General features: G+C 36.6%; 1 protein-coding gene across 2 annotated transcripts; it reads right to left on the bottom strand.

Moving 5' to 3' along the window:
* Positions 1–4,591: 4,591 nt before the first annotated feature.
* LOC131697662 (fibrous sheath-interacting protein 2-like) lies at positions 4,592–10,358 on the bottom strand. Of its 2 annotated transcripts, XM_058988200.1 has the most exons (7): positions 8,447–10,358; positions 6,858–7,346; positions 6,186–6,259; positions 5,857–5,927; positions 5,700–5,758; positions 5,212–5,272; positions 4,592–4,909 (listed from the first exon to the last, which is right to left on the bottom strand). In XM_058988200.1, exons 1-7 carry the CDS (start codon positions 10,301–10,303, stop codon positions 4,806–4,808), a joined length of 2,715 nt encoding a protein of 904 aa, XP_058844183.1. In that variant the 5' UTR covers positions 10,304–10,358; the 3' UTR covers positions 4,592–4,805. The 2 variants fall into 2 exon arrangements, 1 of the variants encoding a protein (XP_058844183.1); XR_009307429.1 differs by lacking the exons at positions 4,592–4,909; positions 5,212–5,272; positions 6,186–6,259 and having other exon boundaries at positions 5,706–5,758.
* Between the last annotated feature and the right edge of the window lie 4,492 nt (positions 10,359–14,850).

The raw sequence follows: 14,850 nt of genomic DNA, 5'->3' as shown, positions 1-14,850 counted from the left end.
TGAAAATATGTGGCTTTGAGTCCTTTCATCTGGGGTAAAACGCTGTGTAGTTTTGGTTGAAAATGAGGTATTTATACAGGATGACCCAGCTGCTTTCATTGAGAATGTTTTAGCATATTAAAATGTTGACTCATTCTACATGCTGCCGTTAGTGTTATCAGTAAAGCCGGAAGTGGGGCGTATGTGTCATGGCCATTAAGATTTTCCTCATACTGATAGCTATAATTCAGAATTTACAGCCATGGCGGGGGTTGTATTTTACTGACATACATTGGTACAGTGTTTATTTGTATTGCATTTTCCTGGTTCTTCGGTGTCCTCGTTCTACAGTTTTAATTTGAATGGGTTTTACATTTTAAATCACTATTTTTTGGGGGTTTAACTAGAACCTTTATTTTTGAAGCGTGCTTCCCCTCACAGTTCTGTTAGTGAGCTCACCTCAATCCTGACTTGAACTTTCAGTCATGGGCCAAATGGTTCTGTGATGTGGACTAAGCTAAGTTTTGAGAATATTTATCATTTATGTACTGTATTTTTTAAATTAATTTGTTGAGTGACAATGAGAAACTACTAATGCAAGGTTGTCAAAAGTATGACTCTTGAGCTGTATATTTTGTTCTTTTGAATAGTCTGATTTGAGATGTTTAAGGAGTTCGAAAAGACTGCAAATCTGTAGTTTTAGGAGCAAGTAGTAAAAATGCACCATACTGATGCTGTGTTTTAAACTACTAAAGCAGTGTTTGAGTAGTGTCATCTTTTTAGTAATTTAAACTGTTGTATGGCTCTGTACAAACTTTCTGGTAGTCTTAAGGCTCTTTTAGACAAAAGGTTGGAGAGCTCCGTACTAATGTGTAGGCTGTTCAAAACTTTTAGTTATTACAATGCAAAAAAATCTATATTGAAAAAAAAGCTTTCCTTTAATATTAATTTCTATTTAAATCAAAATAAATAAATGTAACCTAAAAAGAACATATATAATATCATATCATATACGTATATGTATGTACCTAATTTATCTGTACTGTAAAAACAAAAATGTGTAATATCTGAAAAAAAGCATTTCTATACATGTACAAATACATGTAGATATTTCAATCTTTTTCACATGAGTAAGCTACATTCTGCTCTGCCCACCATGTCTATAGTTAATAATTAGAAATGGAATTTAGGCTTGCATGACAGTATTTCCCTTAACTGTGCCTAACTTTGACCACAGACCATAGCAAAACTCTGCCAATAATCAGATTTCCACGTGGCTCTAAAAAGTCAGTGATTAAAACAGCCGGGCTGGTATTGGTGATGACACAGCAGATAGTTTCATGTTGTGTTGAGTCCACCTCAGAGTCCACAACTCCTTCTAACTTCAACATTGTAGCCAGTGCCACTTTTCATGAGCTGTAGATTCACGCATTTTTTTTTTAAATAGTTACATTCCTCCGGCCAGATAAATACAACCTTTATAGTTATTTTTGGACAGAATGATTTGTTTTTTGTTCAAGTACCATCAGGCAAATAGTGGCACATTCTTATCTTTAACCAAACTAAAACAAACAGAAATGGCAAAATGCATTTGTTTATCAGTGTTTCCTGTCGTAGCTGGCACTGTTTTTTATTTCACATTGCTCTTTCTATTCTAGTTCAAGTTCCCACAATCAGAGGCAGTGCCCATTCCCACAGAGTCTGAAGTGGAGCAGGTCTCTCTGTTTCAATCTGTAAATCATTAAAGAGTCGACTTGTTTATTCTTATTTAGTAACCTGTTTGTTTTCTCAATCGCAAATGCATTATTTAAGTCTCACAATACATTTTAAATATAATTACATAGCTAGTTTATCAGGATTTAGCTACCATCCTACCTGCTCGGGGTCCTATTGGCATGCATTTCAAATTTTCTGTCCAATTCTTTTAAATTTGCTTTTATTTTACCAGGAAGTCACTTGAATCTCTTTTACAAGTAAGACCTGGTCACAAAGACAGCCCACACATTAACATCACACACACACATATCATCCGCTCAAATGTTATATTATCTATTGAATCTATTGAGCACTTGTACAATGGATACAATTGTATAGTGGTTTCTCGTTATTCTTTTTGGTTTGTTCGATCAAATTCATGGTTAGTATCTTCGATTACAGCAGGACTGATCTGAAGACAATTTATAAGTTCACTGTTGCATCACAAAGTCATAATTCACTATTCTGATGTCATCATTTTCCCTCCATTCACAACAACTTCTAATGAAATGTGATCTAAAAATGATTTCATCTTAAAAGTTTTTTTATACTTTATATCAGGGGAGCACAATTCCAGTCCTCAAGGTCCAGAGTCTTCCTGGTCTTTGTTCCGCCTGTACCCTGTTACTGGATTGCACCCATTTAACCTCTTTCCAGCTCTTCATTAGTTAATTATTTAATGATACCTATACAACCTAGAGGAACTTACATTTGTGCTTTAGACCATCTACATTTAATAGTGATCTTATTACCTGTTTAATATCATACATATTTCAAAGATATGAAAATGTACAAGTTGAACTAAACAATGATTAGGTAGTGAAAATGTTACCGGAGCTGACTGAGAAGGATAGGAAAAAGCATGGATCATAAATAATACCTTTGTTGAGGTGCTTTAGCTGCTGTGCAACACTGACCTCTGCTGGTGGAAAGGTGTAGTAAGTCCTCTCGACTTCAGAAGGCAGTGCTCTTGAACAGCAATTTGTAAAGGGCAAATTCATAATTGAAGACCTATATTTCTGATGGTGGTTATAATCGTGTAGTTTTTAAAGTCGCCTCTAGAAATTAGGTGATTTTATTTTGATGAAGGCATTTGAAAAACTAATATAGGAGCACTCCTTTACTTTATATCCTGTCCAATATTTTGGTCAGTAAAGCTTGCTCACTACCTTAATTCAGGGTCTGGGTTATTGTTTGTATATATCGATGCCTTTCAGACATCACAACCCTTTTCCTATAACTTTCACCAGTTTATTTAGACCTATCAGCAGTTCTTTTCTGGGACATTTACCTTGCCCTAGAAACTCAGTGACACGGACCCATGCAGTCTAGGTTACTCTGGTTTACCAGCTGGAGTGTGAGAGAAGGCATGCTTCAGAGGCTACCTGTGGAGACAGCGGTGATTTAAACGTCTTGGTTTTAAAAACGTCAACAGGGTGTGATGATTGAAATGGAAAACAATATACAAAGTGAATGTAAAGAAGCAGAAGAATACATTCATTAAAATAACTATGATATTTGAGATCTGTACCAAGTTGTTCTTTAAACACCATAGTAGAGGAGCCGCAGTAAAACCTGTCTAATCCGGCATTGATTGGAATTATACAGTGTGCTGGTTTACACACAAAAAAAACCCCTCTACTACAGTACATACATTAGAAGTATACCCTGTAATTCAATGATTGTAATTAAAATGTTACTTTCTCTATAATTTAACATAGATTTTACTGTACTGTAGATGTACCATACCCACAGCACCTGTGCGTATCTACGAAATATGCTTAATTATATACTTAGAAGAGAACAATCACATGACTTTATGCCAGACTGCACAGTCAGATTTACATTGACGATTACTGACAAGACAGAATAGAGGGCATCACATCATTAATTTCAATAGGGATGTGGTCTGGATTATAAAATGATGCTGAATTGCATAGAATGCCAGTTTAAAAGGGGCTGGATTAGAGGTGTTACAGTATATACGGCTCTCTAATAAGAGGCCTTGAATTATAGTACTTCTGTATTAGGTTCTAGTTTTGTGAAATATATGCCCCATTTTGTTATGATGTTCATGCTTCATTTCCCAATAGCTCCTAATTAAAGGAGTTGTGCTCTTTTGGTTATATATGGGCATAATGGTGTAATCTCCTTTCAACCAGTCTCTTATAATTACAGGAAAACAGCTCCTCTTTTCAGGGAATTCATTTAGATTGTGCCAAGTCTCGAGTCAGCGCATTACTAAATTATAATGTATCAGCCCAGCTATGCTATGCAGCTATGCAACTGCTTTGTTATTCAAAATAAAACATATCATTTTCATTCAACAACTCAGTTTCTTCAAACTACTTTAACATCGTTTTTCTTTTCATCTATGGATCAATACAGCGAACACAATTGATTTATTCCATTTAGTTTTGTAATAATATGCATTTTGTTTTTTTGAGAGATCACTTGGACCTCTGTAAAAAGGTAATCACATTCAAATAAAGCTGATTCCTTGTGGGAAAAGGACAAAAAGAAAGATGGTCAGCGGGCCTGACTCTGAATTAACATGTGGCTAACTAGTTATGGTGAGAACTGTCAGAAATCACACAAAGTAAAACCAGGCCCAAAGAGAAGTAATGACACTCACTTTGTCAGGTATAACACCTCCACTTTAGTTACTCCAGTTTAGTTATTGTTTTGTTATTATTTATCTGGGAATAAACTGAACCATGGTATAAAAAAACAAGGAAGAAGCAGTATGGCATAATAAAGAATGGACACACCAAGGTGAGACCTGCTTGCTGACTTGCTGTAGTAATATTTTTTTTTGTATTTTCTTCTTGTCATTTAATTAAGCATCACTTACAGTTGTATAGCAGTAAGAACCCTTAATCTAACTTGACACCAGTGGTACAGGAATAGTGAAAGGCCCCTCTAAACTGCTATTCATGATGGTCATACAACAGACAATGTATTCATGTTTATTTCAGATATGTATCTTCCAAGGACATACTATGCCATTATCATTTCTGTTCTTCTGATCTTCATTCTTTAATTTGGTCAAGAGAAGGAAGTCTTTGGTTTCAAGGACGGGATAGTTTGGATAAGGAAGCAGACATTTTGGATAACGCAGTTGGTCTTTGGGTATTCAGCTTGGTTGAGTTGGGTAGAGGACAACGAGATTCAGCTGAAATTAGAAAATAAGAGTATTTTGCCAAAGTTTTCAAGTAAATGTTATTCTTATTTCACACACAAATTGTTCTTCTAAGCAGGGGAAATCAGGGCAGAATGCTGATTACTCAGTACTGGAAGTCCATCAAGCACATTCAATAAACTACAATAAACTGGTGCAAGCATTAAGAAAAAAGAAAAATCTCCTCTGAATAACATATAAAATTCAGTCACAAAGGATTCTAAAACATCTTTCAAATGTTAGCAATAACAATAAGCTATTATAGTAAAGGGGATGTAATTGTTGTTTAAACTCACCTGACATTAAGGCCAGATTGTAAGGAAACTGAACCTTCACTGGTTCTTCTACAACTGGAGTCTGCACATACACAGTAAATATTACACTTAACACATCTCATTTTCACTGCCCATTTGATAAATGATGATTCAAGTGCATTTAATTGGGATGCATGTTGTTGTTTATGAAACTAATAATATATTATTACAAAAGTGATCAAAACAGTGGTGTACCTGCTTTGTACCAACACTTTTAAACTGTGCATGTGAGTCTTTTTAGTGTATGTTTTGCTTTAAAAGTAACACAGATCATTCAAGCCACAGTACCTTCATAAGATTGTTTAAACACATTGAATAGACCCAGGAGCTAGTTTCAATGAAGATATAAATGTGAATTTAGTTACATATAGATGTCCTGCTTGTAGATAGATTGTATTTTAGTTATTAATTTATATATATATATATATATATATATATATATATATATATATATATATATATATATATACCTCAGAATTTGATTCAGGCCCCATCTTGTGAGTTTTTAGCCACCCTCCAAAACGTTTACCTACAAAGAAATTGAATTTTCAAATGTACTTTAAAAGCAATTAAGAAAGAAAGAAAGAAAGAAAGAAAGAAAGAAAGAAAGAAAGAAAGAAAGAATACCTTCTTCATCAGTGGCAGGAAACTGTTTATTTGTCTGATAAAATTCCTCAAGGGCAAAATCCTTATCGTTTCTACATTGAAAAAAAAAAAGTCCAGCATTAAAAAGAAGAGATTCTCAGTAGAATACATTGCTTGCAATCATTATTAATGGTCCTGAGTGACAGCAAAAATCATAAAATGATAAGGGAGAGGTAAAATACGTATTTAAATGGCATGTGTAGCTTTTTTGGATCAGATCAAATAATGCTGTTTTATTTTTAAATGACTTTGATTACTGTAGGGGGAAAGACTGAAGAACAGCATAGGCTCAACAGTTTTGCAATAATTACCTGTCTACGGTGATCACAGTGTCCACATATTCATTTTTATAGATCATACTATCTTCTAGGGCCCTTTCAGAACTCTATAATTCATTTAAAAAAAAGTTAAATATATTAATTAAACTCAAAAAACATCAGCCAATTTGGATTGTGAAAGACAGGTGGTTGATTCCCTGCTGAAGCGGACCCTGATAAATAGCAAAATGTCATAGCTGTCTTCTCTCTACCTGTTTTACAAAACAAGTTTTGGTCTACCCTTATAAAAATTGACCATAGTAAAAGCATAGCAAACATGGCAAACCAGGGTAAACTATGGAAAATGTAAAAGCAATAGGAGACGTATGATAAAAATTAAAAAATACTGTGCAATAATACTGTGGTAAATTTGTAGTAAGGGTAGTAGCACCATCTCAAGAATAAGTACTGTAGATCTTCAAAAACAAATTACTTTCAGAAAAGTGTAATTTATTCATTTTAAATAGTTACTGCTGCTCCAGTTGTGCAGTCTGGGCACAGTTCTGTTGGTTAACCCCTAACCTGAAAGAGGTTACAGTTAGGGAGCTGCTTTAAAAAGTGTGTGCATGTTTAAAGCATACTGCCACATCATTCAAATTCATAGCTGAATCGGAATAGATAGTCAAACAAGCAAATAATACAAATAGTATACTTTACCAGACTTACTTTGGAACATTCTGAGGTCGTTCGACTGGCCTCCTCACTCGATGATGGCTCTTTCACACTCTTGCCATAGGGCATACCTAGAATACCCCCTTTAGTTAATCTCTTTGCTTTCGAGTAACAATAGATGTCCCCTCTGTAGAAATCGAAAGACACTGATCTTGAGACTTTCACATTCTGTTTTTCCCCTTCTTCTATAGATGACTTGGAATTAGTTCTGGTATCAGCATAGAGGTTTATAAGGCTATTTATGTTTTTTTCTTGCTTTAGCTGCTTGTAACGCTGCTTCTCTATGGAAAGGTCCACTGTGTCACTTTCTTCTGTCTGAACTGTGCTGTCACTCAGGTCACTGTTCAAGTGAAGTGGGCTCTGCTCATCCTCTTCACTGTCATCTTCCCTAGACTGGAGGAAGTCACGTGCCACTAATCGAATGACGAGGTCCCGCTTATCCCTTACGCCTTTTAGATTAAAAAATGAATTTCTGCACACCAGCTGTCAACAAAGAAAGAGCCCCCAGTCAGAAGTCAAAATGAAACTGTGTGTCGTTGGGAGATATCGGTTAAGGACCTTGTGTCTCACAACACGCCGGAGGTGAGGCAATATCCCACCACTATATACACCCTGTCATGCCATTGTGCTTAATTAGATTTACTATGATATAAAAACACTAGCTTTCAAGATCTCAAAAGTCTCTTCTTTTGGTATGGTGAGGAGAAACTAGTGTTATTGTTTACATACCAGAATTGTAAGATTTGTGGAACAATGCAATTCAGTTACCTAAGAATGGAATGTTTTGTTTATCATTTATATTTCCATGGCGAGTGGAGCACAATAATACACAAGCCCTACAGAGGCAAGATGGTTCTGACTAGAAGATATTTTCAATGTTGAAGGCAAACGTAAGGCATACTCAACTGTCATTGTTTTGGAACGTCAATAAGTTGAAGTTATAAATACAGTTAAACCTGTTTCATATAACTCCTGTTAAGTCACCAGCCACTTATTATCACCACATTAAATGTCCTGGCGAGAACTTGATGTGGGCCAATAAGGACCATCTCCTGATAATATTACATTGGTTGTATAGTAGCTTATTAGAGCACAAAGACCATTAAAGTCTCCTGTGCTTTTTGGCAAATATATATTTGAGACTAGTGGGGGAATACAAATTCTACCAGTTCTTAATGCAGCAGTCCAAGAAAGCTCCAATATATAGATTAGAGGGATGGGGAGCCACTCACCTTCTCGTGTAGGATGGCATGGCGATATCCCAAAGAGACAAAAGAAAAGTGACGGAGGGAAACTTTGACTGGTGCATTATAAAATTCAAATAGTATATATACAGTATATTACCAGTGCATAATTATATTCTAAAATATATATATTATAGCATGGGGTGGATTAATTAATTATTACAACAGGGAAACATCTGCTTGATATTATGGAAATTAATACACTAAGGTGGCATCAAAAAAAGGAAGTAGTTAAGGTAAAATAAGCAGCAAATTTGAAAAGTTTGATTAGCAATGGCATGTAAAAACAATCGCACATAAAAACCATTCTAGTTTAAGTTTTGCTTACTATAAACATACCTCTCTCTGCTTAATATCCAGTCTTCCTGATGAACCAGGACTTGTCTCAACCATGCACTGCTTCTGAAGGGCTTCCAGAGGTTCAGTTTTGTTTGAAAGAACATTTAAGTGCTCAGATATGATCCGGGGGTCAATCTGGATTGGTTTGTCAGCTACAAAGGGAAGTATCTTAACTTTTGGATCCCTACAAGGCTTTGAATCTAGATCACGATCAGAAAGAACCACACCAAGGTCTTGCACACGTCCCATGGAACTATGATCATCCACTGTCTCTTTCTTGTTTACTGCTAAATCCTCTGCAGCAGCACTTGTGAATGAGCAAGGTGGAAACCCTACCGTTTTTTTATTAGGTGAAACAGACTTAGACTTATTAATTTCTTTTGATGAGGCAAGGCTCTTGGTTAAGCCTACTGGAAGAGTAAATAGAGTTTCAATAGGTATTTGTTCTGTTTGCATAAGCACTGATAATTCTCTGAACACAGATCTGGATAATATATGAGCTAATGCCTGGCTTTCATTGACCACATTTTTCTGTAGAGTTAGCTGGGAGCCAAACACCAGCAGCATTTCAGAATAGACAGAATCCACAACTTTCTCAACGACCTCAATGGGAGTAAGGACTGTTCTGTTCATCAGCGGGTTATATGTAACAACTCCCTCTTGCGCCCTGGCAAGTTTTGTTACCACATAATTAACTACTTTTGTAGCCAGCTCACTATCTTTTTCTCTGTTTGAGTTAACAGGGCACATTTTCCACATAAGTTTGCCTATTATTTCTTTTACTATTTCAGAAGATATAGAAGTTGTTGGATAAGAGGTAGTGTATGGTTCAGCAAACCCAGATCTCATTAAAGCAACAGCTTTCATTTTCTTACACGGCTTTGAAATACCCTGAACAACACTGCTGGTGTCTGTATTAATGGAGGTCCAAGAGGAAGGTTCACTTTTTAAAAGCTGTAGATTTGAGATTTCTCTGACAACAAAACTGGATATGCTTTGGACAAGTGTCTGGCTCCTGGAGGCTACTGCTTTCTGTAACGCTAGCTGGGAGCCGGTTATTTGCACCAAGTCCTTATGAACAGAGTTAACAACTTTATAAACAGAATTGCATTGATAAAATGGGCTACCTTCTTCCTCTTGTTTCCCTACCGTTATCCATTTTGACAACTCAGATAGCACAGAATCAATGAGATTCACAGCGAGTTGTCTGAGCCCCGACTTGGATAATTGTTCCTGCCTGTTTGGGAAGCCTTTTGACTTTGAAAGATCAGGGTTTATTTTCAGCAGCAGCCTAATTATAATATCTTCAATCATCTCAGAAGACACTTTCCTCAGATTAGAACAGGGGACCAAAGATTTTCCAAGTTCACTTTGGTCACTTACAGAAACATTATCACTCCTACTCTGAACAGTACTGCTGGTTTGTGTAACTGAGGACTGAGGAGATGGGGTTGAAAGATCACTAGCCATAAGATGTAGATTTAAAATTTCTCTAACCAAAGAATGATTTATTCTTTGGACCAGTGTCTGGCTCCTGGAGATCACTGCTTTTTGTAAGTCTAGCTGGGAGCCTGCTTTTTCCATCAAGTCTAAGTGAACAGTTTGGACAAGTTTGTCAACAATATGTGGTTGATAAAGAAGGCTGCATTCCTCCTCTGGTTTGCCTATCTGAACTCCTTGCACTTTTGCCAACTCCATTAGAACAGAATCAATGAGATTCACTGCAAGCCTTGTGAGCTCTGATTTGGATAATCTTTCCTGCTTGTTTGGAAAGGCTTCTGCCTTTAAAAATTTGGGATATATTTTCAGCAGCAACCTAGTTATAATTTCTTCTACCAAGTCAGATGACACAGACATCTTAGAAGACGCAGTTGAAGCCTTTAATGGTGAATTCTGTCTCAGCCCAACTGAAGGAATAGACTTAATGTTTTGGTCACTGGGTAAGCTGGCCTCTGATTGTGTTTTGGATTTTATTTTAGACTGCTTTCTTTCTGTCTTATCCCCAGATCCTGATGCTTTCTTATCTTGCCTCAAAGATCCCTTCACAAATGTTTCTCTGGATTCAGGTACACTATATTCCAAGTGTGTTTTTTTACTGAACTGGCACACGTACGGCTCCTTCTCTATTTCTGGCAACACCTTTGTATGTCTTTGTGGTGATATATTTATTTTCTCACTGCAACCACTGTTATTAACTGTCATTTTGCTTTCAGCTTTAGATGGCTCCTTAGATAACTCTTTGCTAGATTCTTTGTTTTCATCATTGACGCCTTTCATAAGACCCTCAATGACGCTCTTGACAACTTCAGCAGAAAGCAAGCACATTTGTGAACGACTCTGAGCCTGTCCAAAAATGTCTAAAGATTTATCTGACAAAGAACGTGAGACACTTTTGCAGATTTTTAAGACTCTTTCCATGGAGAGAGACTTGGCCAGTTCTTGCTGTGAAATGGAAACTTTGCTTGGGACTGCAAATGTACAATCCATAAATTGGGAGACACTCAGAGAATCCTTGAGGTTTTCAATTATAAACCAGATAATGTCTTCTGTTACAAGGTCTATGCAGGAATCCCAGACATTAACATTGCTGTCTGCACTGTTATCATCCTGTTGGCATTTAAATAAGTAGTTTGACAATGCTGGTAAATTTTTTCTCTTTATTTCTGCTGTTATAGATGCTATCATGTCGGGAGTAAGCACTGCATCAAATGCTTGCAAAACTTTGTTAGCCCTCTCATCTACATCTAAGGAAGTTTCTTCAGCTGTGGTGAAATTGTGTTTAGTATCAGGCTGCTCTAAGCTACATATCAGTGGCAATGTAGGCTGAAGTCTCTCTACAACTAAATTGACCAGATCTTGATCATCCATTTTAGCAGAAGAAGATGTCTTATGTTCTCCACCCCAATAATCTTTTTCTCCCTTAACCTTTCTATTCTGCACAAATGCACTAGATTTATGGCTTACTTCTTGAAGCACGGTTTGCACAAGCTCTTTACTAAACAGGCTGAGGTTGCTCATAGATCGTAAAGATGAAGACAAAGATACTTTCTGTGCCAAAATGGTAAAAAGCGACAATTCGATGCCACAGAGCACCTCTTTAGGAACACTGCGTTTTATATCCATTTCATGCATTTCTGAAGCAGTTTTCTTTTTCCGAGGCAAGACACTACATAATTTATCAGAAAGCAGAAGAACACTCAGGATCTGATCCAAAGTGAATGCCACTATGTCATTGGAGACGAGATAAAATACAGTGTCTGGCAGAATTGGACTGACTTCCTCATTTACTCTTAGTGGCCCCATCATTATTTGAGTAATGTCAGGTTTATTTTTCAACCCCAGCTTTGAAAGGCTTTCCTTAACCTGTTTTGTAATTGGTATTACCACTGTCTCCCAAATGTCTTTAGGCCATTGTTCATATTCACAGGTTTTATAAAACACAGGTTCACATTGAACAGAATCTACAAAAGAATTTGCCAGCTTAATAAAAAGATCTGGTCTCCACATTAACCCATTCATAGTGCAATGCACAAGATTCTCAGCAACACTAATAATATCAGATGACTGCATTGGTAAAAATGGCAGAGCTTCAATAGATCTTTTTGTTAAAATCTTTTCAACGTTTAATGTAATAGTAAATGCATCCTCTTCTGATAGAGCTTCTCTGAGATACACTACAGGCTCTTCCATAATATAAAGCTCTTCACTGACTGGTGTTTGTAAAACAGGAGTTATGGTTTCATTTGGTGAAATTAAGGTAGGCTCTCTTGCCTGGTTGCATATTAAGTAGCATCCATCTAGTTGAGCTTCTTCTGGCTGAACAGGGTCTTCAGAAAAGAAATGAGAATCGACTCCTAGAGCACTAGAATTCTCCTTGATGAGCTCAATGATAAAGTCTATAATTTCTTCAGAAATAAAATGTTTGGCTAAATCTGTTTCTAGTTCTTTTTCAGAAAATGTACTCTTGAATTGATCTGTAAGTGACCTGGCTAGTTCTTTGTTGATTCTTGGTGAAGCTTTCTTTTTATCTTCTGGGTTTTCATATTTCCTATTTTTAGCTTTTGTACAGGCTTCCAATTTTGCTAGTATATCAAGCCATGACAGCATTCCTTCTGCTATAGTGGTCACCAGGTATTTGGAAAGTAGGTAAATCTCAGCCATGGTTGGCACAAAATCAACAACTTCAAAGGATTTTAGAGACAGAATGTTGAGCAAACTGGTTGTAATGTGTGACAAGCAATCATTGAAGGATAACTCTGTTGTAAGACTGGGTGTAGTTGTCACTAATTTAGAAATACTGGTTTTAGCTGTGGTTGTTTTTATAGATTCAGTCTCAATGGCAGCATTTGTAAAACCAGGCCAAGCTGAAGTATTCTTCATCATACACAAAACATATTCAACAATATCCTCTGAAATCAAATCTTCAATGTAAACTGAGAAGTTCTTTGAATCCTTTTCTACACCTGCCTTTGACAAACTTTCTTTTACATGATATGTGAGAGCCTTCACTAGTGTATTTGGAACTGGGGCTTGTGTTGAAATCTTATTTGATGAGTTCCTTTGTAGAAATTCAAGATATGAAGATACACCCCTCTTATCTTCCTCTTTAGCCAAATGTCCTGGAAACTTTAAACTATCTAATTGTACACTCATCATTTCTGCAATGGTCTCCACTAATCTCTGTGACAGACGTTTTAATTCTGCAATATTCAACTTTAGATTAGGTGCCTCTATGACCTTTCTGCTTAAATGTTCAGTAACTTTGTTTGTTAATGTGAGAAAAACTTCCCTTGTTAGTGACCTAGTTGGATTAACTGCTGCATAATGTCCTGACTTTGATAAAACTCCCAGTTTTGAAGATGCTAAGCGGCACTCAAAGCTGATTAGTGCAAAAACATACTCCACAATGTCATCTGTGATGATACTAATGTGTAAAGATGAGGGGAGGCTATTGTCCACCTGCTGCTTGCCAGGCTGCTGAAGCAAAAAGTTATCAAATTCCTTTTCAAAAACACTCCTTTTAACTTGCATGGTAAGTTCAGATACAATTCCCACAGAGTGAGCTGTTTCCTGGGCTGGACATCTTGCTATAAAAGGTATTAAAGTGGCTACTCGGGTATCTGTCGTATTTGTCTTCTGTGATGCCTCTGCCATTATCCACACCTCCTGAATTACATTCTGGATAAGCTGGTCAGCTAACTGACTTAATTCAAGGCTTAATTGGCCAGGGTCCAGTTTACGTTTTGACTTTTGAAGAAGCATGTCTACCAGTGTTGAGCATGTCTGGTTGAACACCTCCTTATTTAGAAGCTTTTCACTGCTTGTGAAAGAAAGGGTTGGACAATGAGATGCAGTCTGAGTGGATGTACTTAGAGCTTCTGGCCAAGAATAGATGCTCCTCAACTGACTCAAAACATATTCAATCATGTCCTCTGAGATCAGATAAATATAGGATTCTGACTGATTCTTCAAATTGTTTTTCACTTTGGACAACCTTTCCTTTACATGATATGTAAATATTTCCATGAGACTATTTGAAACTGGCACTTGGAATGATGTAGCAATTTTATTTGGCACAATACTCTCTGGGAAATCCATTCCATTTTTAGCATCTTCTGTATTTACATGTGCTGCAGCTGTATAACTTTCTAGTCTTACACTCATCTTCTCTGCAATGCTCTCCAATAACTCCAGTGATACCCGTTTAATAGTTGCTGTGTTTGGAATTAGCCTTAGTTTCTCTATAGACCTTCTGCTTAAACATTCAGCAACTCGGTTTGTTATATAGGGAACATTCTCATTTGGAAGTAACCTAGTGGAACTAAGTATTGGTTTTAATAGTTCTGCACCACCAGCGTATACTTTCTTAACTCCAGCATTTTCTTCTGCTTTAGATAAACACCCTGGTTCTGAGGAGAGTAAGTGACACTCAATGCGGATCAGTTCAAAAACATATTCTACCAAGCTCTCAGTGATAAGATTAATATGTAAAAAGGAGTGATGATGGCTAACCATTTGAGATGTCCCAGCCTGTATTTGTGAAAAGTATTCCCGTTCTTTTTCAGAAACTCTCTTCTTAACCTCCAAAGTAAGTGCAATTAAAATGTCCTCAGGGAGAGCTGATGCTTGTGGCAGGGATTGAGTATTTTCTGTGTTAGGTATGTGCTTTTTTTTTGTTGCTGATGTTTCCATACTCTCTTGGAGTGCTTCTTTCATTGTCCACACTTCCTGAATAACAGTCTGGATGAGCTGGTCAGCTAACTGATTTAATTCAGGAATTGACTGTCCATGATCAAGTTTTTTTTGAGACTTGAGTATCATGGTTACTAATGCTGAGCTTGTTCTGCTGAGTTCTTTATCATTAAGGAGTTGTCCTGTGTTAACAGATATATATTTATTATTGT

Source organism: Acipenser ruthenus, chromosome 16 (genome assembly GCF_902713425.1).
Source record: "Acipenser ruthenus chromosome 16, fAciRut3.2 maternal haplotype, whole genome shotgun sequence".
Taxonomy (NCBI): domain Eukaryota; kingdom Metazoa; phylum Chordata; class Actinopteri; order Acipenseriformes; family Acipenseridae; genus Acipenser; species Acipenser ruthenus.
This window is presented reverse-complemented; position numbering and strand designations above follow the sequence as displayed.